Source organism: Chroicocephalus ridibundus, chromosome 25 (genome assembly GCF_963924245.1).
Source record: "Chroicocephalus ridibundus chromosome 25, bChrRid1.1, whole genome shotgun sequence".
In the NCBI taxonomy this organism is placed as follows: domain Eukaryota; kingdom Metazoa; phylum Chordata; class Aves; order Charadriiformes; family Laridae; genus Chroicocephalus; species Chroicocephalus ridibundus.
In genome coordinates this window covers 740,024-762,509 of record NC_086308.1, presented here as the reverse complement: position 1 = coordinate 762,509, position 22,486 = coordinate 740,024, and the positions used below count along the sequence as shown (strand labels likewise).

The window sequence follows — 22,486 nt, the reverse complement described above, 5'->3', positions numbered from 1 at the left end:
TCCAAGCTGGCCTTGACCCCTGGGATTTTGGGTCGTTTAGGTTGGATTTGGGGTTTTTTGCGGTTTTTTTTAGGGTTGGATTTTTTATGTTGGATTTTTTGGTTGAGTTTTCCATTGAGTATTTGGGTTTTTTGGGGTTGGATTTTTTAGATTGGTGTTTTTATGTTTTTTTTGTTGTTGTTGTTGTATTTTGGGTTGGATTTGGGGTTTTTCGGGTTGGATTTTTAAGGTTAGATTTTTTCTGTTAACCGAGCTGAATTTTGGGTTGGATTTTGGGTTGGGTTTTTCATTTTTTTCGGGTTGGATTTTTCAGGTTAGTAATTTTGAGTTGGATTTTTTCGGATTGTATTTTTTGGGGTGGATTGTTGTTTTTTTTCAGTTAGATGTTGGGTCATATTTTGGTTTTTTTGGGTTTGATTTTTCGGGTTAGAAATTTCAAGTGTGTTGGGTTGAATTTAATGTTGGGTTTTTTGGGGTTGGATTTTTCTGGGTTAAGGTTTTGGATTTTTTTGGGTTCCAATTTTTGCGTTGGATTTTGGGTTGGATTTTTGATTGTATTTCTTGGGTTGGATTTTTGGGGTTAGATTTTCATCCCTGCACGGGCATGTCAGGCAGCCATTGTGACATGAGGGCGGCAGGGCCAGTGCTGAGTGTCTGGCGGTGGTGGCATGGCAACCGCTGATGTGCTGCCCGCAGTGGTGGGGCTGCCATCGGCAGGGACATGTTCAGGCAGGTCAGGTTCCTCCAACACCGTCCAAGCTGGCCTTGAGCCCTGGGATTTTGGGTGGGTTGGGTTGGATGTTGGGGTGGATTTTGTTTTGTTGGGTTGGATTTTGGATTGGATTTTGGATTTTTTGGGGTTGGATGTTTGGGTTTTTTGGGCTTGGATATTTTGGGGTGGATTTGGGGTTTTTTTCAGTTAGATTTTGGGTTGGATTTTGGGTTTTTGGGTTGGATTTTTGGGGTTGGACTTTTTGGATTGTATTTTTGCAGTTGGTTGGGTTGAATTTTGGGTTGGGTTTTTTGGGGATTGGGTTGTTTGGAGTTGGGTTTTGGACTTTTTTGGGTCTGAATTTTTGGGTTGGATTTTGGGGTTGGGTTTTTTGGGTTTGATTTTTACCCCTGCATGGGTGTGTCAGGCAGCCATTGTGACATGAGGGCGGCAGGGCCAGCGCTGAGTGTCTGGCGGTGGTGGCATGGCAACCGCTGATGTGCTGCCCGCAGTGGTGGGGCTGCCATCGGCAGGGACATGTTCAAGCAGGTCAGGTTCCTCCAATGCCGTCCAAGCTGGCCTTGAGCCCTGGGAGTTTGGGTCGGTTGGGTTGGATTTGGGTTGGTTTTAGTTGCTTTTTTAGGGTTGGATTTTTTGGGTTTGGAATTTTTTGGTTGAGTTTTTCAGTTGTGTTTTTGGGCTTTTTGGGGTTGTATTTCTGGGATTGGATTGTTTGGATTGGATTTTTTGTAGGTGTTTTTTTTTTTTTTGGTTGGATTTTGGATCAGATTTTGGGTTTTTCGCATTGGATTTATAAAGTTAGATGTTTTGTGTTGATTGGGTTGAATTTTGGGTTGGGTTTTTTGAGGTTGGGTTTGTTTGGGTTGGGTGTTTCGGTTTGGTTGGGTTGAATTTTGGGTCGGATTTTTTGGGATTGGGTTTTTTGGAGTTGGCTTTTGGATTTTTTTGGGTTCAGTTTTTGGGGTTGGATTTTGGGGTGGTTTTTTTGGATTTAGTTTTTGGCCTTGATTTTTGCCTTTGCGTGGGCGTGACAGGCAGCCATTGTGACATGAGGGTGGCAGGGCCAGCGCTGAGTGTCTGGCGGTGGTGGCATGGCAACCGCTGATGTGCTGCCCGCAGTGGTGGGGCTGCCATCGGCAGGGACATGTTCAAGCAGGTCAGGTTCCTCCAACGCCGTCCAAGCTGGCCTTGAGCCCTGGGATTTTGGGTCGTTTAGGTTGGATTTGGGGTTTTTTGCGGTTTTTTTTAGGGTTGGATTTTTTATGTTGGATTTTTTTGTTTGAGTTTTCCATTGAGTGTTTGGGTTTTTTGGGGTTGGATTTTTTAGATTGGTGTTTTTATGTTTTTTTTGTTGTTGTTGTTGTATTTTGGGTTGGATTTGGGGTTTTTCGGGTTGGATTTTTAAGGTTAGATTTTTTCTGTTAACCGAGCTGAATTTTGGGTTGGATTTTGGGTTGGGTTTTTCATTTTTTTCGGGTTGGATTTTTCAGGTTAGAAATTTTGAGTTGGATTTTTTCGGATTGTATTTTTTGGGGTGGATTGTTGTTTTTTTTCAGTTAGATGTTGGGTCATATTTTGGTTTTTTTGGGTTTGATTTTTCGGGTTAGAAATTTCAAGTGTGTTGGGTTGAATTTAATGTTGGTTTTTTTGGGGTTGGATTTTTCTGGGTTCAGGTTTTGGATTTTTTTGGGTTCCAATTTTTGCGTTGGATTTTGGGTTGGATTTGTGATTGTATTTCTTGGGTTGGATTTTTGGGGTTAGATTTTCATCCCTGCACGGGCATGTCAGGCAGCCATTGTGACATGAGGGCGGCAGGGCCAGCGCTGAGTGTCTGGCGGTGGTGGCATGGCAACCGCTGATGTGCTGCCCGCAGTGGTGGGGCTGCCATCGGCAGGGACATGTTCAAGCAGGTCAGGTTCCTCCAACGCCGTCCAAGCTGGCCTTGAGCCCTGGGATTTTGGGTCGTTTAGGTTGGATTTGGGGTTTTTTGCAGTTTCTTTTAGGGTTGGATTTTTTATGTTGGATTTTTTGGTTGAGTTTTCCATTGAGTATTTGGGTTTTTTGGGGTTGGATTTTTTAGATTGGTGTTTTTATGTTTTTTTTTGTTGTTGTTGTTGTATTTTGGGTTGGATTTGGGGTTTTTCGGGTTGGATTTTTAAGGTTAGATTTTTTCTGTTAACCGAGCTGAATTTTGGGTTGGATTTTGGGTTGGGTTTTTCATTTTTTTCGGGTTGGATTTTTCAGGTTAGAAATTTTGAGTTGGATTTTTTCGGATTGTATTTTTTGGGGTGGATTGTTGTTTTTTTTCAGTTAGATGTTGGGTCATATTTTGGTTTTTTTGGGTTTGATTTTTCGGGTTAGAAATTTCAAGTGTGTTGGGTTGAATTTAATGTTGGGTTTTTTGGGGTTGGATTTTTCTGGGTTCAGGTTTTGGATTTTTTTGGGTTTGAATTTTTGCGTTGGATTTTGGGTTGGATTTTTGATTGTATTTCTTGGGTTGGATTTTTGGGGTTAGATTTTCATCCCTGCACGGGCATGTCAGGCAGCCATTGTGACATGAGGGCGGCAGGGCCAGCGCTGAGTGTCTGGCGGTGGTGGCATGGCAACCGCTGATGTGCTGCCCGCAGTGGTGGGGCTGCCATCGGCAGGGACATGTTCAAGCAGGTCAGGTTCCTCCAACGCCGTCCAAGCTGGCCTTGAGCCCTGGGATTTTGGGTGGGTTGGGTTGGATGTTGGGGTGGATTTTGTTTTGTTGGGTTGGATTTTGGATTAGATTTTGGATTTTTTTGGGTTGGATGTTTGGGCTTGGGTTTTTTGGGCTTGGATATTTTGGGGTGGATTTGGGGTTCTTTTCAGTTAGATTTTGGGTTGGATTTTTGGGGTTGGACTTTTTGGATTGGATTTTTGCAGTAGGTTGGGTTGAATTTTGGGTTGGGTTTTTTGGGGATTGGGTTGTTTGGAGTTGGGTTTTGGACTTTTTTGGGTTTGATTTTTTGGGTTGGATTTTGGGGTTGGGTTTTTTGGGTTTGATTTTTACCCCTGCATGGGCGTGTCAGGCAGCCATTGTGACATGACAGTGACAGGGCCAGCGCTGAGTGTCTGGCGGTGGTGGCATGGCAACCGCTGATGTGCTGCCCGCAGTGGTGGGGCTGCCATCGGCAGGGACATGTTCAAGCAGGTCAGGTTCCTCCAACGCCGTCCAAGCTGGCCTTGAGCCCTGGGATTTTGGGTCGGTTGGGTTTGAAGTTGGAGTGGGGTGTTTTTTAATGGTTCGATTTTGGCTTGGATTTTGGAATGTTTGGGCTTTAATTTTTTTGGCTTGGATTTTTTGGGCTTGGATTTTTTGAGGTGGATTTTATGTTTTTTGAGTGATATTTTGGGTTGGATTTTGGGTTTTTCAGGTTGGATTTTTGGGGTTTGGTTTTTGGGTTTGATTTTTTGGATTGGATTTTTTGGATTGGATTTTTTGGGTTGGTTGGGTTGAATTTTGGGTTGGGTTTTTTTGTTTGGGTTTTTTGGGATTGGGTTTTTTTGGGGTTCGGTTTATGTTTTTTTGATTAGATTTTGGGTTTTGGGGACTGGATTTTTGGGGTTGGGCTTTTTGAACCCTGGGATTTCTAGTTGTTTGGAGTGGATTTTGGGGTGTTTTGGGTTGGTTTTTTTTGTGTTGGGGGTTTTTGTTGTTGGGTTTTTCTTTTTGGGCTAGATTTGTTGGGGTTGGATTTTTGGACTGGGCTGTCCCCAGGGCCCTGCATCCCCCATGCGTTTAAACTTGCCTGTCTTATACCAACCAAATCCCTTTGATTTGGCTGAAAATAAAAGTATTCCAGTGCTTGACAAACCTTTCAGTGAAGAAATTTTTTTCCTACTATCCAATCTAAACCTTCCCTGGCACAACTCCTGGCCATTTCCTCTTGTCATGTAACTCGTTACTTGGGAGAAGACACCAACAGCCACCTCGCCACTTCCAAGCCTGTAGTGCTGCATTGGGTTTTCGTGACCCAAGTGTAGGACCTGGCACTTGGCTTTGTTGAACCTCAGACCACTGGCCTCTGCCCATCGATCCAGCCTGTCCAGATCCCTCTGCAAAGCCTTTCTACCCTCAAGCAGGTCGACACTGCCAACCAACTTGGTGTCGTCTGCAAACTTATTGAGGGTGCACTCGATCCCCTCATCCAGATCATTGATAAAGACATTAAAAGGAGCTGGCCCCAGTTGTAGGCCCTGGGGAAAACCACTTGTGACCAGCTGCCGCCTGCATTAAACTTTGTTCACCACCACTTTGGCTACTCTTTGGCTCAGCCATCCAGCCAGGTTTTCACCTGGCATAGAGTACTCCCGTCCAAGCCACAGGCAGCCAGTTTCTCGGGGAGAATGCTTTGGTAAATGCTGTCAAAGGCTTTTCTAAAGTCCAGGTAAAGAACATCCACAGCCTTTCCCTCATCCACTAAGTGGGTCACCTTCTCATAGAAGGAGATCAGGTTTGTCAAGCAGGACCTGACTTTCATGAACCCATGCTGACTGGGCCTGATCACCTGGTTGTCCTCATGTGCCACATGATGGCACTCAGGATGATCTGTTCCATGACCTTCCCCACACCGAGGTCAGACTGACAGGGCGGTAGTTCCCAGGATGCTCCTTCTGGCCGTTTATGTTGATGGGTGTCACCTTTACTAACCTCCACTTAACTGGCACCTCCCCGCTTTGCCAGGACTGCTGACAAATGATGGAAAGCGGCTTGGTGAGCATCTCCGACAGCTCCCTCAGTACCTGTGGGTGGAACCCATCTGGCCCCATAGATTTGTGTATGTCTAAGTGCTGTAGCAGGTCCCTCACTATTCCCTTTGGATTATGGGGGCTTCATGCTGCTCCCCATCCCTGTCTTCCCGCTCAGGGGCTGAGTACCCAGAGAACTGCTGGTCTTACTAGTAAAGACGGAGGCAAAGAAGGTATTAAGTACCTCAGCCTTTTCCTCATCCTTTGTCACTATGTTTTCCGCCATATCCAATAAAGGATGGGGATTCTCCTTAGCTCTCTTTGTGTTTCTAATGTAATCATAGAAACATGTTTTAGTGTTTGTTATGACATTAGCCAGACAAAGACCTAGTTGGGCATTGGCCTTTCTAATTTTTTCCCTGCATAACCTCACAACATCCTTGTACTCCTCCTGAGTTGCCTCCCCCTTCTTCAAAATGTCATAATCTCCTTTTTTCCCCTGAGTTTGAGACAAAGCTCTCTGTTCGGCCAGGCCAGTCTTCTTCCCCACCAGCTTGTGTTTAGGCACATGGGGATGGCCTGATCCTGCACCTTTAAAAGTTCCTTCTTGAAAAACGTCCTGCCTTCCTGGACTTCTTTTGCCCTTCAGGACTGCCTCCCAGGGGACTCTGTCAACCAGGCCTCTCAAAAGGGCAAACTAAGATAACCAGGTCCAAAGCCCAGAGAGTTATTGCCATTAGGCACCTCCTGATGGTGGAGGGAGGGGAAGCCCAAAAGAAGGAACTCCATGACACTGGTATGGTTCAATAGTTTGCATCCAAACTGCAGTGAGTAATGTCAGATGGTCAGTGGAGGAAACAATGCTTCAGGAGGTTAAAAGAAGATGAGACAGAGTGAAAGAGTGTAGAAGGACGAGAAAAGAGGTTCATGGGGACATTCACGCAGAGGCTGGAAGGAAAACAGAATGGAGAGGAAAATCATCTGAGAGCAAGAAGACATCCTTTGATGTACAAAGAACAAAGTTATTAGGGGAGTGAGAGTAGGACTTCACTAGAAACAGTAGGTAAGTTATTGCATTTGCGCTCTTTACCCAAGAGTCTCTTTACAGTAAATGGAGACCACAATTGGTGTTTCTCAAGCTAGTCTTTTTCCTCTAGTTCTTCCTCTAGTCTTATTTAAATACATCATTTAGGATACGCTAAAAGGAATTCTATTGGAAGAGAAAACACCTCAGAAAGTGGAGAAAGTGGCATGGAGAGGGTGACAAATGAGGAGACGTGGGAAGTAAAGGTAAGCAAGACAGGGAGGAGGGAAAGGTCCTCAGTCACTGACCACTTTCTCGCTGAAAACCAGTTTTGGTAAATCATTCTGGCTGTGAGGGGGAAAAACAAAAGAAGATTTAAAAAGCAACAGAAAAGAGGGGAAGAACCCAAAGGAAAAAGCTATGGGCTTGCTTCTTTCAGGAGCCTCACCTTTACCTTCCCGTCCCTGACTGTTACAGCCCCGACCAGCTCTTCCCTGTTTGTAAGGAGGAAGTCCCACAGGGCACTTCACCTCATGGCATCACAGTCACCCTTGTAAGGAAGACATCCCCAATGAGCTCCAAACCCCTCCTGGGTGGTTTGCACCTCACTCTCTTGCCCCTTCAGCAAATGCTGGGATAGTTTAGGTCGGCCATGAGGACCAGGGCCTGCAAACATGAGGTTTCTTCCAGGTGTCTGAAGAAGGCCTCATCTGCTTCCTCTTCCTGGTCAGGGGATCCATAGCAGACATCCACCCACCACAGCAGTGCCCATGTCCTGCCCTCTCGTGCTGGCCCTTCAGCTCTCAGTTGACTCATCTTCCACCCCCAGGCAGAGCCCCATGTGTTCCTGCTGCTCCCTCCCAGAAAGGGCAACTTCCCCTCTGGGTCCAGACCTATGGCTTGACCAGTACCAGACCCACAGTTTCTCTAGGAAGGAGTATTTGTAGTGCCCTGCAACTCCTCATGCTGTTCTCTTGTGAGAGACACCCCAGTCAAGATGAGCCAGCTGCATGCAAACATTAAAAGCTGAGCAAATGGTGCTTCAGTCCATGGATTCCTTGAGAAACTCTGGGATTCGGGCAGTGGAAGTCCCTTGAAGTTTTACAAGGAGAAGTGGTCAGTCCTGCCTTGCGGGGTGCCGGGGGGGAAGGGGGAGAATAAGCCCATACATCAGGACAGGCTGGGACCTGACGGGCTGAGCAGAGACTCTGAGGAGAAGGGCCTGGGCACCACGAGGGATGCCCTACGAGCCCGTAGAGTAGGGACACTATGAGCAAGGCCAGCTGCATATGGGGCTGCATTAGGAGGAGCATGGGCCACCCAGAGAACCTGAGTTCTCATCCCCCTCAACTCAGCACCGGTGTGGCCCCACACACGTGGCTGTGTCCCAGTGTGTTGCTCCCCATTTCTGAGAAGTAGTGATGAACTAGAGAGTGTTGAGTGGAGGTCTGCCAAGGTGGGGTGCGGGACCTCGTGCACGTGACCTGCGTGGGGTGGCTGAGGGACCTGCAGTTCCTTGGCCCAGCACTGTGGGGGCTCCAGGCAGTATTGCAGTAACCCGAGAGTGCTTGAAGGCTGCTTTCAGAGATGATGGGCCTTTCCTTTCTCGTAAGGTACAGCATGAGAAAGAAATAGCGATGCAACGTGCAGCTGGGGAGGTCCAGACTGCACATGAGGAAGAAGAAATGTCACTCCAAGGGCAGTGCTGTGGTGTAACAAGTCACCCAGAGGGAGACGGGATCAGCCCACGGCTTTGTGTTTCAAGGAACAGCCAGGGAGGAGGGAGAGACATCAGTAAAGGAAGGAAGATGCTGAGGTGAGAGCAAGGTGTGGTAGCAGGGTGGAGGTCTACAGCCTGCAGAGAAAGAGGTGCAGGTGTGGGACACTGTAGGACAGCCTGTGGTGGAGCTGATAGAGGGATGAAGAAAGCCTGAAACGCACCAACAGGGATGAGCTCTTTCTGCCCTCGGCTGTTGTCTCTGCCACCGATGCCTGTGAGGAAGCACTTTATCCTGACAGCATTAGTGTCTCATTGCCTCCCCTTCCCCACCCAAGAGCCTGGGAGCTGTTGTTCCATAGTCCTGCCATTGACATTGAGCATCCCCACATCTCACTGCACCCAAGAAGAGCCCTGAGTTACTTTTGAGGGACAGATCTCCTTTCCAAGGGCTGGGCGTCACGGCTTGGCCCTTTGGCTGAATGGAACCCATCCAGGTTTACTCCAAATGTGTTCCACCTGGACATTCCCTTTGCCTGTCTGTCATCTCTGCCTCCAGTTGACCGCTCTAACCAGCCACTGGGGAGGCTTTGTCAGTCATGGTCCTCAGTGGGACCCATTGACGCTCCAGGGAACTTTGGGTTGTGAATCTGACATTAAAAGGCCTCGGGCTGGTCCTCTGCTGCTGAGCTGGGCTGGGCTCCTGGCATGGAGGGAGCTGATGGCAAGCGGGCAGCGCTGCAGAGAGACAGCTCTGCCCAGGAGCAGCTCCTCTGCCAAGCGCAGCAGGTCTGAGGGCACTGCCTGCAGGCAGCGAGGGCAGAGGAGGGAGGCAGAAAAAGGTTTAAAGGCAGTCTGGGGTGGGAGGATGCTGAGTGCTCAAGAGAGGAGAAATCTTTGCAGTCCTTGACACAGTAAGTCTCTGGGTGCAGGGCAATGCAGCTGCAGTTCGTGAAGGGATCTCCTAAAGCTGGCATAACCCACAGCCTGTGGGCTCTCTCTCTTCTACAGAGGAGGAGGACGTGCTCAGAGCAGGGCTTCCCTGCTGCACCATCAGAGGGACAGGGCAGGACAGGGACAGGGGCGGCTGCAGGGGTGTGAAGGTGGGTGTGCAGCCAGGGGTGGCCACGGTTGTCCCTCAGAGCAGGGTCCCTGTGCTGCAGGGGGCTGTTTGCCGGGGCAGGGACTCTGCCGCCTGCCAGGGTCAGCTCTCAGCCTGCCTGAGGAGCTCCTCATGGCACTGCGGGGAGAAGCTGTGGGTAAGAGGAGTGACCTCTGCCAGGGCAGGGTCCTTCTTTTGTGAGAAGGTGCTGCATGGGCCAGGGCAGCTCACAGCTCCACATCACACCAGGACATTGGCAGAGGCAGCATTTCAAGAGCAATGGTCAAGGCAGTGCCTATCCTAGAGCTGAAGATCTTTCCAGCATTTGTGATCTCAGCTGGCTTCTAAGGGAAAGGAGAAAGGGGCTCTAAAGGTTAAGACTGAGCCTCCTGACCTGTTACACTGAGGGATCAGCAGATCTGCCAAAAGCCTCGTAAGTGCCTTCCCCCACTCCTCTACCTACAGACAGCACCGGCATCACCTTTGCTTGCGGCATCAGTGCTTATCTGAACTACTCCTTAGGACCTGCTGACAGGGAGATGCCTCTGAGCAGTGCCCTTCTGCCAGGAGGTGCCTGCAGGGCAGAGCTGAGCACAGAGCGGGTGGGATGGGGTCTGTGAGCACTGGCAGGGAGGAGACTTGGAGGCAGAGAAACAGCTCCCAGCAGGGACAACTCCAGGCAGCAGAGAGCCAGGCCACCCCTCTGCATCACTCTCTGCTCAGCTGCACAGGGAGAGAGGGAAGGGTTTGGAGAAATGGACTTTGAAACTGGACTCTTCTGAGCTCAGAAAACTCCCGTTTCTTCTTCAAGAAGGTTTCTAGTGAGAACATCCTCTAACAGAGAGACATGTAAGCAGAGGGCACCTGTGTGGTGACCAGCAGGTCACTCATGGGCAGACCGGCTCTCCTGACTCTGCATTAGGGCACAGGGAGCCCATTTATCGCTCAGGGCTCACCAGTGGTCAGGCTGAGAGCAATGGGAAAGATGAGGATTTCTGCCCCTTCAGAGCAAGTGCCCTCACTCAGCAGCAAAAACCTGAGCTCACAAAAAAGATGAGTGGAGCTCCCTCAGAGAAAGAGAAGTAACTCTGAGGGGATGTTAGGGGAAATAGCTTAGGCTTGACTCAAGAAGTCAGCTGTAACTTGTCAATGTCTTCTCCTCTTTCAATGGTCAGCCATGCCCAGAGGCACCAAATGTCCAACAGCAGCTCCATCACCCAGTTCCTCCTCCTGGCATTCGCAGGCACACGGGAGCTGCAGCTCTTGCACTTCGGGCTCTTCCTGGGCATCTACCTGGCTGCCCTCCTGGCCAATGGCCTCATCATCACCACCATCGCCTGTGACCACCGCCTCCACACCCCCATGTACTTCTTCCTCCTCAACCTCTCCCTCCTCGACCTGGGCTCCATCTCCACCGCTGTCCCAAAATCTATGTCCAATTCCCTCTGGGACACCAGGGCCATCTCCTATGCACGATGTGTTGCCCAGGTCTTTCTGTTTGTCTTTTTCATTTCAGCAGAGTTTTATCTTCTCACTGTCATGTCCTATGACCGCTACGTTGCCATCTGCAAACCCCTGCACTACGGGACCCTCCTGGGCAGCAGAGCTTGTGTCCACATGGCAGCAGCTGCCTGGGGCAGTGGGTTTCTCAATGCTCTCCTGCACACGGCCAATACATTTTCCCTACCCCTCTGCCAGGGCAATGCCCTGGACCAGTTCTTCTGTGAAATCCCCCAGATCCTCAAGCTCTCCTGCTCACACTCCTACCTCAGGGAAGTTGGGCTTCTTGTGGTCAGTGCCTGTTTAGGCTTCGGGTGCTTTGTTTTCATCGTGCTGTCCTATGTGCAGATCTTCAGGGCCGTGCTGAGGATCCCCTCTGAGCAGGGACGGCACAAAGCCTTTTCCACGTGCCTCCCTCACCTGGCCGTGGTCTCCCTGTTTGTCAGCACTGCCGTGTTTGCCTACCTCAAGCCCCCCTCCATCTCCTCACCATCTCTGGATCTGGTGATGGCAGTTCTGTACTCCGTGGTGCCTCCAGTAGTGAACCCCCTCATCTACAGCATGAGGAATAAGGACCTCAAGGATGCAGTGTGGAAATTGGTATCTGGATGGTTTCAGAAGCATTGAGCTGCTTGTTTTCTTCTGAAAATCACTCCTAATGGAACTCATTGCAGGTTGGTTTTGGTTGTGAGTTTCTGGGGGGTTTTTTGGTTTGCTTTTCTTTTTTTTTTAATTATAATATTGTCCACAAGAAAATGTCATTATTTTATGCCATTTCCAATTATGTATCAATTCACCTTCTGTGTGGTGTGACCCACAGGCTGTGTGAAGGAGGAGACATGCTCTCTCTGTGTCTTAAGAAAATAAAGGACCTTCAATGTATTGTTTGATCCTTCCTTTGAGACCTTCTCTTGAGCTCCAGGGGCAGTTCCTGTGTGCAGAGGTGGAGGGGAAAAGAGTCCCGGCACCGGAGCACTGACAAGGAGCACCAGCGCTTGGTCTTCCCAGAGCTGCTCACTTTCCACTTCAGCGCTCCCCTTCTTAGCTCGTCTCTTGGTATAAGGCCTGAGTGCTCTTGAAGCCTGGCGGCAGTTTTGCGGTGTGGTGGTCCTGTAGCTGCAGGCAGGGACAGGGAACGAGCGCTTCTGTGACAGAGCTGGCCTCCAAAAGAGCATTTCCATCATACCAGGGGATCTCCTCAGGGCAGTGCCTGAAGGCTCAGGTCTCTTGCCAAAATGGCTCTCAAGCACGTGGACATTAATGTGCCCAGGAGAAAAAACATCAGTGAAGAGTGAAAGCGAGCGAGTGTGCAGGGTGGGAGCACACAGCAGTGTCCTTGCACAGCCAGGCTCCTGGGAGGGACAGGAAGGTCCAGCAGAGCAGGGTCTGGTCTGTGCCTTTGTTCACTGGACACCCTGGGGATGCTTCCCCAGGGCAATCGTCACAGACCAGCCAAGAACCACCACCATTTCCAGCACTGGCCGCTCACCCTTGCTCGGAGACGTTGCTTCTCCTTCCACGTAGGGACGCGGAGTGACTGGCTCACAACTCCGTGTTTGCATCGTACAGACGAGGCGTAATCATGCCCAACGTGCGGGGGTGGTGGGATGAACCTGAGTGAGCACAAATGCCATCAGCTGTTCCTAGAGGTGCCTTGAAGGCCTGTGAGACAGCGTCTGGAGGTCAGTTCACGTAGACAGTGTCCTGGTTTGAGGTAAAACAGAACTGACCTTCTTTTTAGGAACTTTACTTTTCAGTTAAGCCTCTTCTGACCCTCTGAAGTTCATGGCATAATGTTATGACCATAGCCCGCTTCCAGAGTGGTAAGGGCTTGTTTATAATTAATACCAAGGAATGGTGTGCAGAGGGGCTCCTGCTTGTGGCCATTAGGCACGGACTCCGTTTCGGTGTACAAACGAAATCGCTTTATTTTAGGCAACAGCCTCCTTAAATACCTTCTGCTACAGAGCTAGCAATTTCCCACTGCTACATCCTTATCGTGTGATTACCCAGCACATACCACACATACCACACATGGTGTAAACAAAGACAAACTATTCATCTTCAGCAACGCGGCCCGCCGGCAGCACTCTCTCCTTTTCTTCCCCTTACCATGGCCCAGGTGCTGTGCAGCTAGGGCTTGTTTACTTATCCCGCGGTTCGCCGCCAGTGAGAGCCATGAGAACTCCAGGGCTCGTTCCGGGTGCCGTGTCCGCAGGTTCTTCGGCATCCACACCTGCTCATCCTTATTGCTGTCACAGCCAAGCTCAGCTCACTGTGTTATTTGCCCCGTTGGAGGGGGGGAAGCGGAGAAGCGTAGAGGGGCAGCACCTGCGGGGAGGAGGGGACAGGATCCCAAACTGACCAAGGGGGTATTCCATCCCACCTGCCCCACGCTCAGTGTAAAAGCTGAGGGATCAAAGGGTCAGGCTCTTTCTTCAATGTCCAGTGTCCCAGGAGGACTCCTCTGGCTGTTGGTCTGCCTTTGTTCCCGATCTGTGCACTCCTGAATCCAGCCCCTGAGTTCAGTCCCCTTCCGTCACTGACTCCAGTCTGGGGCTTTCCCAGTGCCTGCCGGTGACACGATCGTCATCCTGGGAGCTTGACATGGTTTTGTATATATTGTATATATTTCATTATTTTCTTATTAATATTTGTCACGGATGGAGCAATGCACTTCACTCGGAGAGAGAAGCAGCAATGCATTTATTGACATAAAACAGGGATTTAACAGTTTGATGGTAAATGTGACAGCGTTTTAAGATAACACTTGGTTATTTACTGCACAGAGGACAGAGCTGTCAGGAAGACCCTCCCGTTGAGTCACGAGGTTCAGAGAGGACCCCCTTGCTTTCTAAACTCCTTCTCAGAGAGGAGTCCAGGGGCGGCTGGATCCAGTCTTAGTCCCAGACTCCTCAATGGTTTATGCCTAAAGGATTATGAATGCGCAATCAGTCCTTTATATCACTTAGCTAAGATTTCAAAGGTTACATGCTGTCAGTCACTTACCGAGGATCTGTTGTGACACGTCTTGAGCGGGCGTCCCTGCTCAAGGGGAGATCCTGGCGTGCAGCCCACTCAAAGGGGGCTGTTCCCTACTTATGGGGCCAAGATGAATGACCCATACTCATATTTGCATATTGACCACCGTGCCAGTATTGCTCAAGTTAGCCCTTGGCTATGGTGTTGTTGTCTGTCTCACCAAAACCACGTTCAACCCGGTGCAGCCACCATGACTACATGCACCCATTGTGACCACCACTTGGGCAGGGTTACAGGAGATAAAGGTCAGGTTTGTGCCTGTGGAGGGGAGCACACCGTCACAATATTATTATTAGCTTTTCTTATTATTAGAGTATTATGTTGGTTTAGTTTCTCTTCAACTCATACGTCTCTCTCTCTCGTTTTCTCTCCTCTCCTCTGAAGGGAGATGCTCTCCCTCCTCTGAAAGGGAGAGAGGTAAAAGGGAACATCTGTCATTTGGTTTAGTGGCCAGTCCAGCCCAAACCATGACACTGGGGAAGACGGCAGAGTTACTAAAGGCTGCCTTTGTTTCAGTCTTTACTGCTAAGGCTGGCCCTAAGGAATCGCAGACCCTGGAGGTAAGAGAGAGAGCCTGGACAAAGGAAGACTTTCCCTCGGTAGAGGAGGATCGCGTTAGAGATCATTTTGGCAAACTCGACACGCACAAATCCATGGACCCTAATGGGATGCACCCACGAGTGCTGAAGGGAACTGGCAGATGTTATTGTGAAGCCGCTCTCCATCACCTTTGAAAGGTCCTGGAGAGCAGGAGAGGCGCCTGAGGACTGGAGGAAAGCCAATGTCATGCCAGTCTTCAAAAAGGGCAAGAAACAAGGCCCGGGAAAGTACAGGCCAGTCAGCCCCTGCTCCATGCCTAGGGATGTGAGGGAACAGCTCATTCCGGATGTCATCTCTAAGCACGTAGAGGAACGGAAGGTTATGGGGAGTGGTGAACATGGATTCATATAAGGGACAACTAGTCATTTCTCCTAAACAAAGCAGCCTGAAGAGACTTTTCATGTCTCAAACACTCGCAGTACCAGGCCTTCTGTCATGGAACTGATAAGGCCAACACCTGCTTATCTCTTGTGCGACTCATGAGAAAGAAAACTGGCACCTGGACGACCAGTTTTAAAGAAACACAACAGCCCTGTTTTCTCTCCCGTGAAGGATGAGCTGTTTCTCCACAAAAGACACTATGCCCGGTGTTGACCTTTGCCTCATTATGCGTGAAATGATTATTAAAGTTCACACCCCTGCATATGGTAATGAAGATTATCGAGATCATGCTAAACGTATATGACTGTAGCTCTCATCTCCCACCCAAATCACGCTGCGCGTCACCTGGCGGGCGGGGGCAGGGAACCTGAGACAAAACGGCCCCTAGGAGTGGGCGAACATAAAAGGGGGAAGAATTTCCCTGGAGAAAAGAAGAGTTTTGGCTGGTCAGACTTTTCCCTGAAGAGACCCTCAAGACAGTTCTGCGACCCGCGCTGACTGGAGTAGCGCTGGAGCCAGGACCGGTGATCTCTTTCTCTCTCTCTCTCGATCTCTCCTTCTCTACTCCGTTGCTTCTTTCTTTATCTTTCATTTTAGTTTCTTATTCCTTTCAGAGAAGTAACACAAGGCATACCGTACTGCTTGCCATAAGTTGTTACATACCTAAGCAACTGTTGTGGACCTAGTTAAGACCTGGTTACTGACCTAATAAATGTTTGTATAGGGACCTTGAGATTTGTCTCACCTCAGTCCGCGCTGCTGAGGATTTGTGAATCTGAGTCCCTCACACACCCCTCTCTCTTCTGAGTGGGACGTGACAACCAAACAACCGCTGTCAGCATCAAGGTACTGGAGCAGCTCTTTAGTGTCATGAAATGCCTGTGGGCAGGGGGAAGGAAGCATTCCCAGGGACACTGCAGAGGGCAGAGAAGGGCTCTAGGCTATAGGTCAAGTGTCCTAAATCACCACCAATTTCACTGGTGCCACGTGCTCTGCATCCCCTGCTGCCCTCCTTGGAAGGACGCCTGGCAGAAGGTGTCCCTCAGCAGGTGTCAGACCACCAGGTCTCACTGTGAAGAACATGCACGTTCTCTCTCTACCCCTGCCAGGAGAGCCCTGGAGGTAAGAGCCCATCTGAAATGCGGGCACTCGGTCTGAATTGTACCAGTCTCCCACGGGAGAGCTGAGGGGCCTTCCTCAGAAAAGGGCTAGAGAGAACACAAGACCAGCTGCGTTAGTCAGGCACTAAGAGACAAAAACTTGCCCAGCAGACCCCCTCGTTCTGGGTCAAACGCTGTGGCAATGGAGAAAAGCCTCTGTGCAGCCGGGCAGCAGTGCGGCAGGCTCGGCGGGGCCCCGGCAGTGGCACGGTTCCCAAACCTCAGGCCATGTCTGATGAGCATCTGGAGATACCAAAGAAAGAGGCGCTGGCTTGTGTGCCAAGACGTGCACTGAAACCCAAATAAAGATCAGTTAACCGCTGGAAAAGCTCACCCTAATTCGCCCTGCTTATTATTGATCAAAGCCACGAGTTGCAGGGTGTTCTAAGGGCAACGGTTAGAGAACTGCAACCCAAGGTGGTGCTCCCAACTGCACCATGAATTGTCTGCTCAAGGTGCATCTGGATCTACGGGCTTGGAGTTGGACAAGAAATTAAAACGTTTTCCGCATTCTACCTGCCCGCACGTCAGCGCGCTCTCTGCCCTCCTCAGGCTCTGGTGCTCTTGGCTCCAGCTGCTTCTGCGCTTGCTGCAGAAGCACGTGCTCTTCTGTGGACTTCTCTGTGCCTTGGAGTCTGAGGACACTGATGTGGTATCGTCTGGGCAGGCGGGAGGAAAACAAATCCCTCCCAGATGACTTTCCATAGGTCAGTGGTACTCTTTCTCCCCAAAGGTACATGAAGACGCCTGCCTTTAGTCCCCCCGCCCAGTTCTCCAGTAGCAGTTCAGCTGGCCCATTGTGCCACGGCCAAGGAGATGGCTGTGCCATGGAAGCGCTCAGCAAGGGGAAGAGCAAGGCCTTCTGAGGGTGGGGAGCGATGTCCCTGAGCAGGGCAGTGCTGCTCTGCTCAGAGCCCATCTCTCCCCGGCGCTGCCCGGGCCAGCACAGCCAGACACTGGTGGCCGTGGCCGGGGTGGCTGTGGGAGCCACAATGGCCCCTTGTGAGGTGCAGGGGGCACGCCCAGGGCGGGGGCCACAGCGGGCTCCGGGGCACAAGGAGTCGCTCCCACTCTAAGGGCTTTCCCACGCTGCTGGCAAACAAAGGGAACTCCATCCCAGCTAAGGCTCCTGGACAAGGCAGAGAGCTGCTGGCGGGAGCCACCTCGGAGCCAAGAGAGACACTCGGTGCCCGACCCTGCCAGCTGAGCAAAGGCCTTCCGAAAGGCAGCCCTTCGGCACCTCGGCTCTGCTGCCACCACCCCTCGGCACGGGATGATGTTCAGTCCTTCCGTCTGGTCCTGCGTACTGGGTCCGGGGCTCAGGCCAGACTTGGCGAGACTCTCCGGGATGAGGACAAGTGGGTAACAGCCTGGATTTCCTGCTCCCAACAGGCTGTGGGCAGGCAACCCTCAGCAGCACGGTGCTGACAGCCGTGCTGAAGGAAGACACAACGTCGGTGAGCCGAGGCCGCAGGTGAGCCCACCAGTGTCACCCAGACGGTCCCACCAAACCTGTTGGACTCCCCCAGGCCCCAGCGCCTCCGGTGCCACCGTCCATTTCTCTGCTTGGCCTGGGTCCCCAACCTCCTGTCCCAGGGCACAATGTCACACCCCAGGCCCGGCCTCCTCTAAGGCACCTACCCAGAATGGTCTGTTGCTCTAGGAGGCATGTCCGTGCCCAGCAGCTGCCAGGACTCCTGCCAGGCAGCTACCACACTCTCTTGGCCTCCTCTGCAGCAACCTGAAGGCCCAGGAGCAGCCCCAGGCTCTTCCAAGGCAGCTATCCGAGGAATCGTGGCCATGGTCAAGGCAGGTCCACGTATTCTAGCACCCCATGACTACTCCCAGGCAGCTCCCAAAGACTTTTGGCCTCCTCTGGAGACAACTGAAGTCCCGGGTGTCACCCCCAGACTCCTCCAAAGAAGCTCCTTGAGGAATGCTGTCGATGTCGGAGGCAGGTCCATGGCCGCTAGCTCCGCGGGACTCCTCCCCTGCATCGCTTCGTTCATCTTCCTCCCCTGCCCAGCGGCTGCTGGAAGCAGGGCTGTGACGCACGGCTGCGGGCTCTGCCCGCCCTTCCTGTCATAGCGGCAGCAAGGGCAGGTGGGGGATCCCGCGATTCAGGTATCCATGGAGGTGCAGCCACCAGCCGGAATGGCCCAAACCCCCCAGCGACCTGCAGCTGGGTCACCCTGGAGAAACACTCGTGACAGCTCGCCTTGACACAAAGTGCCAGGGACCCTTTCCACCTCCCCTGCGGGAGAGCGGCCTCTTGGCTGTGCTGGGGTGCTCGTGCCCTGGGGCAGGAGGTTTGTGACCCAGCCCAGGCAGAGGAATCCCTCTGTCTTCGGGACACAAGGAGCTCGGGAAAGAGACGAAGAAAAACACAAGAGAGATGCTGCTAAAGGGTGTTGACTTTAGAAGTTGTTCACAGCGGTCCTTCCCCCGAACAGGGGAGAAGGGTTTTACAGTTCGCCATGGCTCTGAGATCAGCCCAACGTGGTGCTGGAAGCACGGCCATCTGAGGGACCTTCCTTCAGGACCTTGACCCTCCCAGGGACCTTTTGCATGGTGCCATGGAAAGGAACCTGCTTTCTTGGGCAAGAGAGGGCAACCAGACCACTGTGGGGACAGGGACGGGGCATCTGTGGGGACAGTGACAAGAACAGGGATGGGGACATGGCGCCTGCCGGGACAGAGAGAAGGATGGGGACAGTGGCGGGGTCAGAACTCCCGTGGGCACACTGATCAGGACATGACACCTACAGGGATGACGCTGGGGTGAGGGATCGGGTCAGGGATGGGGACAGGACCCTTGTGGGGACAGTGAAGAGGAGAGGGAAAGCAGAGGATGGCCCATCACCTGTGTCACCTCCATGCAGTCCAGCCTGTCCCCAGTCCCCAGCTGCCCGTAGCAGTTCCTCCCTTGCATGTAGACTCTCCTCTGGACATCCACCAGCCCCAGGTGGTTGTACGCCACAGAGCAGGCCACCGCTTTGGGCACAGGGTGACAGCGAGGTGACATCTCTCGCGACACCACCCAGGGTGTCAGGGACACCCACAGGAACCCCCCTGATCTCAATGGGCAGTGGCAGGGGGATGAGCGTGTGATGGGCAGGGCATCCCGATGTTTGCACCTCTCCCATCTCTGCGGGACATCGCAGGTAGTGTCAGGGGGAGTTTTTTGGGGTGAATTATGGGGATTTGGGGAGAATTTTTGACAGGTGCAGCCAGACAAGGGGAGGAGGCTCCCTGCCCGCCCTGCAGCTCCCTCCCTTGGCATTATTTGGGTGATTTGGAGTTATTTTGCTGTGGCAGTGAGGCAAAGCTGGGCTCCGGAGCTGAACACGGCGAGACCTGACAACGGGTGGGATTGTCTTGAGGCTTTGCATGGAGCCCTGTCTCCGCTGGAGGGGATGCTGCTCGTGTTGAAGACAAGGGTGCTGCATCCTTTGTTGTTGCGTGTGTGCGTCCCGCCCCCAGCCCCCAGGGTCGTTCCTTCTCCCAGGGCCTCAGCGCTGCTTTCTGATGGGGCCATGCCCGGGTCCTACAGAGACCTGTCTGTCCTGGCTTCCCTGACAAAGGGTTGCTTCCACTGGGGAAGGGGACAGGGGAGTCACCCCCTGCCATTGCCTTCCCTGCTGGAGGTGGGTTAGCCTTGGGGGTGGCTCGGGGCGCTGCAGGGCTCAGGGGCTCTGACATGGGGCTCAGGGGGCCTTTTGTACCTCTTGGGTGATGTTTCCCGGTGCCCCCGGCTCCCTCCTCCTCCCACACAGGCACAGAGCGGTTCTGCAGGAATGGCTTTTAATGGAAAAAAAAAAGTGTCATGAAACCTCTTCTAATGTAATACCCCACCACCCCCCAGCAGCTGCACCATTTCCCCCCCCAGTCTCCATCTCACCCTCGCTGTGGGTCTAATCTCACCCTCCCACCCCGGTGCTGGATGAGCGAGCCCTGCGCTTGCTGGGTGGCTTTGGCCAGGTCCTCTTCCGCTTCTTTCCCCGCTCTTTCAGCCGCCCCAGGCTGGGGTGCTGGCAGGTCCACCCTGCATCCCACTAGAGCTCCTGGGAACCCATCCTGATGGTGGTGAACTGCCCCAGGCTCAGGGAGACGTTGGAAGACTCAGGGACATTGCGGTTGGGGGTGAGCAGCTCTCCAGGCAGTGAGAGCAAGCCGATATTGGAGTGGGGGATGGCTCTGCTGGTGCCACCAGCGTCCACAAGCATGGGCATGCTGCTGGGACCGTCCTGGCCCACCAAGGAGCAATTCAGAAGCACCTCCTGGGGCAGTGCAATCTTGCCTGCTGGGTCGCCAAGGGCTTGGCTGTGGCGTCAGCACAGTGACTGAGCAGGACGTCGCTGCCCGGGGGGGATGCTGCTGCCTGGGAGTGCCCCGGTGACGGTGGCCGTGTCACAGAGGCTGAGCCGTGTGCTGGTAGCCAGGGAAGCACAGCAGCAGCACCGGGGGATGTGGGGCCACCACTCTTCCCTCATGGCTGCAGGGTGCGAGGTGTTGGGGTTGGCCCTGGGGGTTCCCAGGGGCTGCCCAGGCTGGGGGGTCCTGCAGCCCCGCGGCCCCAAAGGGCAGCCCCTGGCAGAGAAGCAGCGCCGTGGCCGAGCGTGGCGGTGACTGGTGGAGGCGGGTTGGTGCGCGTCCACTAGATGCGGGAGACCCAGAGTTCTGCTCGGGGACGGATCACCGGCCATCACCTTCACTCCTTTCCCCAAAAGTGTTCCCGAGCTGCAGGGGTCGCGGCCAGTCTCTACCGTGGGGGTAGAAGCTTTCAGGATGGACAAAGGGCTGAAGCAGCTGGGGCACTGCGGGGGGCGAGGGGTTTTTCACTGCCAAGCTGAAAAACCCTTCCAACCTGCACCCTGAGACCCTGCAACTTGCAGGTTTCAAAGCCAGGTGGTTGCAGGGTTCACAGAAACCTGCCACAGCTCATAAATGTCTCGAAACAAAACCTTGGTGGGTGACGGGATGGAGGAGCATTGCCTGGCACCAGAACAGCACTGTCCCCTCCCAAACGCCTGGTGCACAGGGACCGGTCCATGGATGGGAGGGAACCTGCCCTGGGAGTCTTTTCCCATTCAAACTGAAACGTTTTGAATGCCGCTTCTGGATTTTTCTTCCTCCTTGTCAGGAATTGGATGCAGCTCCCCCAAAAGACAGCACTGGGATGGACAGTCTTGCTCAGAAGTGATACGGGAGCAGAGCAGATCCAGTCCTTGCAGGCAAGGACAGGGCAACGCCAGCACATGGGACGTACAGGGTGGCATGTGTCACTGGAGATGATGGGTCCTGGCAGGGCAGCGGCACCTGGAGGAAGAGCACAGCCCCCCCTGCCAGCACCGAGCGAGGGGGCACAGCCTCACGTCCCCCCTCCCAGGCAGACAGAGCTAAGAAACAGCTCCAGCTGGAGCTGGCAGGACAAAAACCCAAATGAAAATCTATCCGTGGGGTCGGAACCACAAAAGCCAGGAGAAATGGGTGCTCCCAGAGCCGCACTGGAAGGAGAGGGGGCTGTACCCCTGCAGGGCCCAGGGTACCTGTGGCCTCTGCAGGGCCCCCGCGCTGCTGTTGGAGTTACAGGTTATAAATCCTCGAGTACGGGGGCTGACACACCTGTGCTGGGGAAGAGAGGTGGGAAACAGCCTCCTGGCCTCCCTCCCATCCTGATGCACCTTTACGGGGACCAGGAACTGAGCCAGGCATGGTGTCACCTTTCCTTGTGCAGCAAACCAGCATGAGGAGGTGCCTCCTCCTGCTCCCCAGGACAGCACGACATTCCTTGGCCCTGAGGGTCCTCCGGCAGCTCCCACACCTCTCCAGCCTCCCTCTCCCACGCCTACCGGATCCACACTGACTTTCTGGGCATTGCAGAGTCCTTGTTTGTGCATACCTCAGTTTAGTGTTTTGCTTGTGGGGGACTTCACCTCTGTGGATGTTTCATCTCCTGTGTCTTCATTCACTCCCAGCTCAGGGCACGTGGTGAGTCCCCATCCTCTCCTCACACGTCCAAATTAATTTCCATAGAGTCTGCTGCATGCCATAAGTCCTGACACATGTGAAGCAGCCTGAGGAGGTAATCGGGAGCTCATGCACCATCTCCACTACCACTGGAGACAAGAAGAGAGCCTTTCAAACCAGAACATTTGGTCCACGGAACCCAATAGTACAGTGAGCTTAACCCCAAACACAGGGAGAACACAGGGAGAAGAGACTCTTTGAAAGACCAGTTCGTTGGACATTTTATTGGCAGCACCTTTGGAGGAAGCAGCTAGCATCCAGGCACTGCACCTGGGAGATGCCTTTTTCTTGAAGAGCTGCTATTAGGCAGGTCACCTTTGACACAGTGTTGTGCAAGGGTCAGACACAACTGGAACAAACCTCAAGACAAGTGGTACAAACCCAGAAAATTATACAGAAGCAGAATGACTGCAAGAGAAAAAAGCAGGCTTATTGCCTAAGAGAAAGTCTAGAAAACATGCGGAGAAGGGGAGACAATTTA

General features: G+C 52.5%; 1 protein-coding gene across 1 annotated transcript; it reads left to right on the top strand.

Annotated features, from left to right (window-relative positions):
* The first annotated feature begins 10,486 nt into the window (after positions 1–10,486).
* Positions 10,487–11,419, top strand: LOC134527063 (olfactory receptor 14J1-like). The gene has a single exon (XM_063359401.1). The coding sequence runs from the start codon at positions 10,487–10,489 to the stop codon at positions 11,417–11,419; it is 933 nt and encodes a 310-aa protein (XP_063215471.1).
* The last annotated feature ends 11,067 nt before the right edge of the window (positions 11,420–22,486 follow it).

What these genes read in the sequence shown, in the direction of transcription:
- LOC134527063 (XM_063359401.1), top strand. Translation starts at nt 10,487, where the DNA reads ATGTCCAACAGCAGCTCCATCACCCAGTTCCTCCTCCTGGCATTCGCA.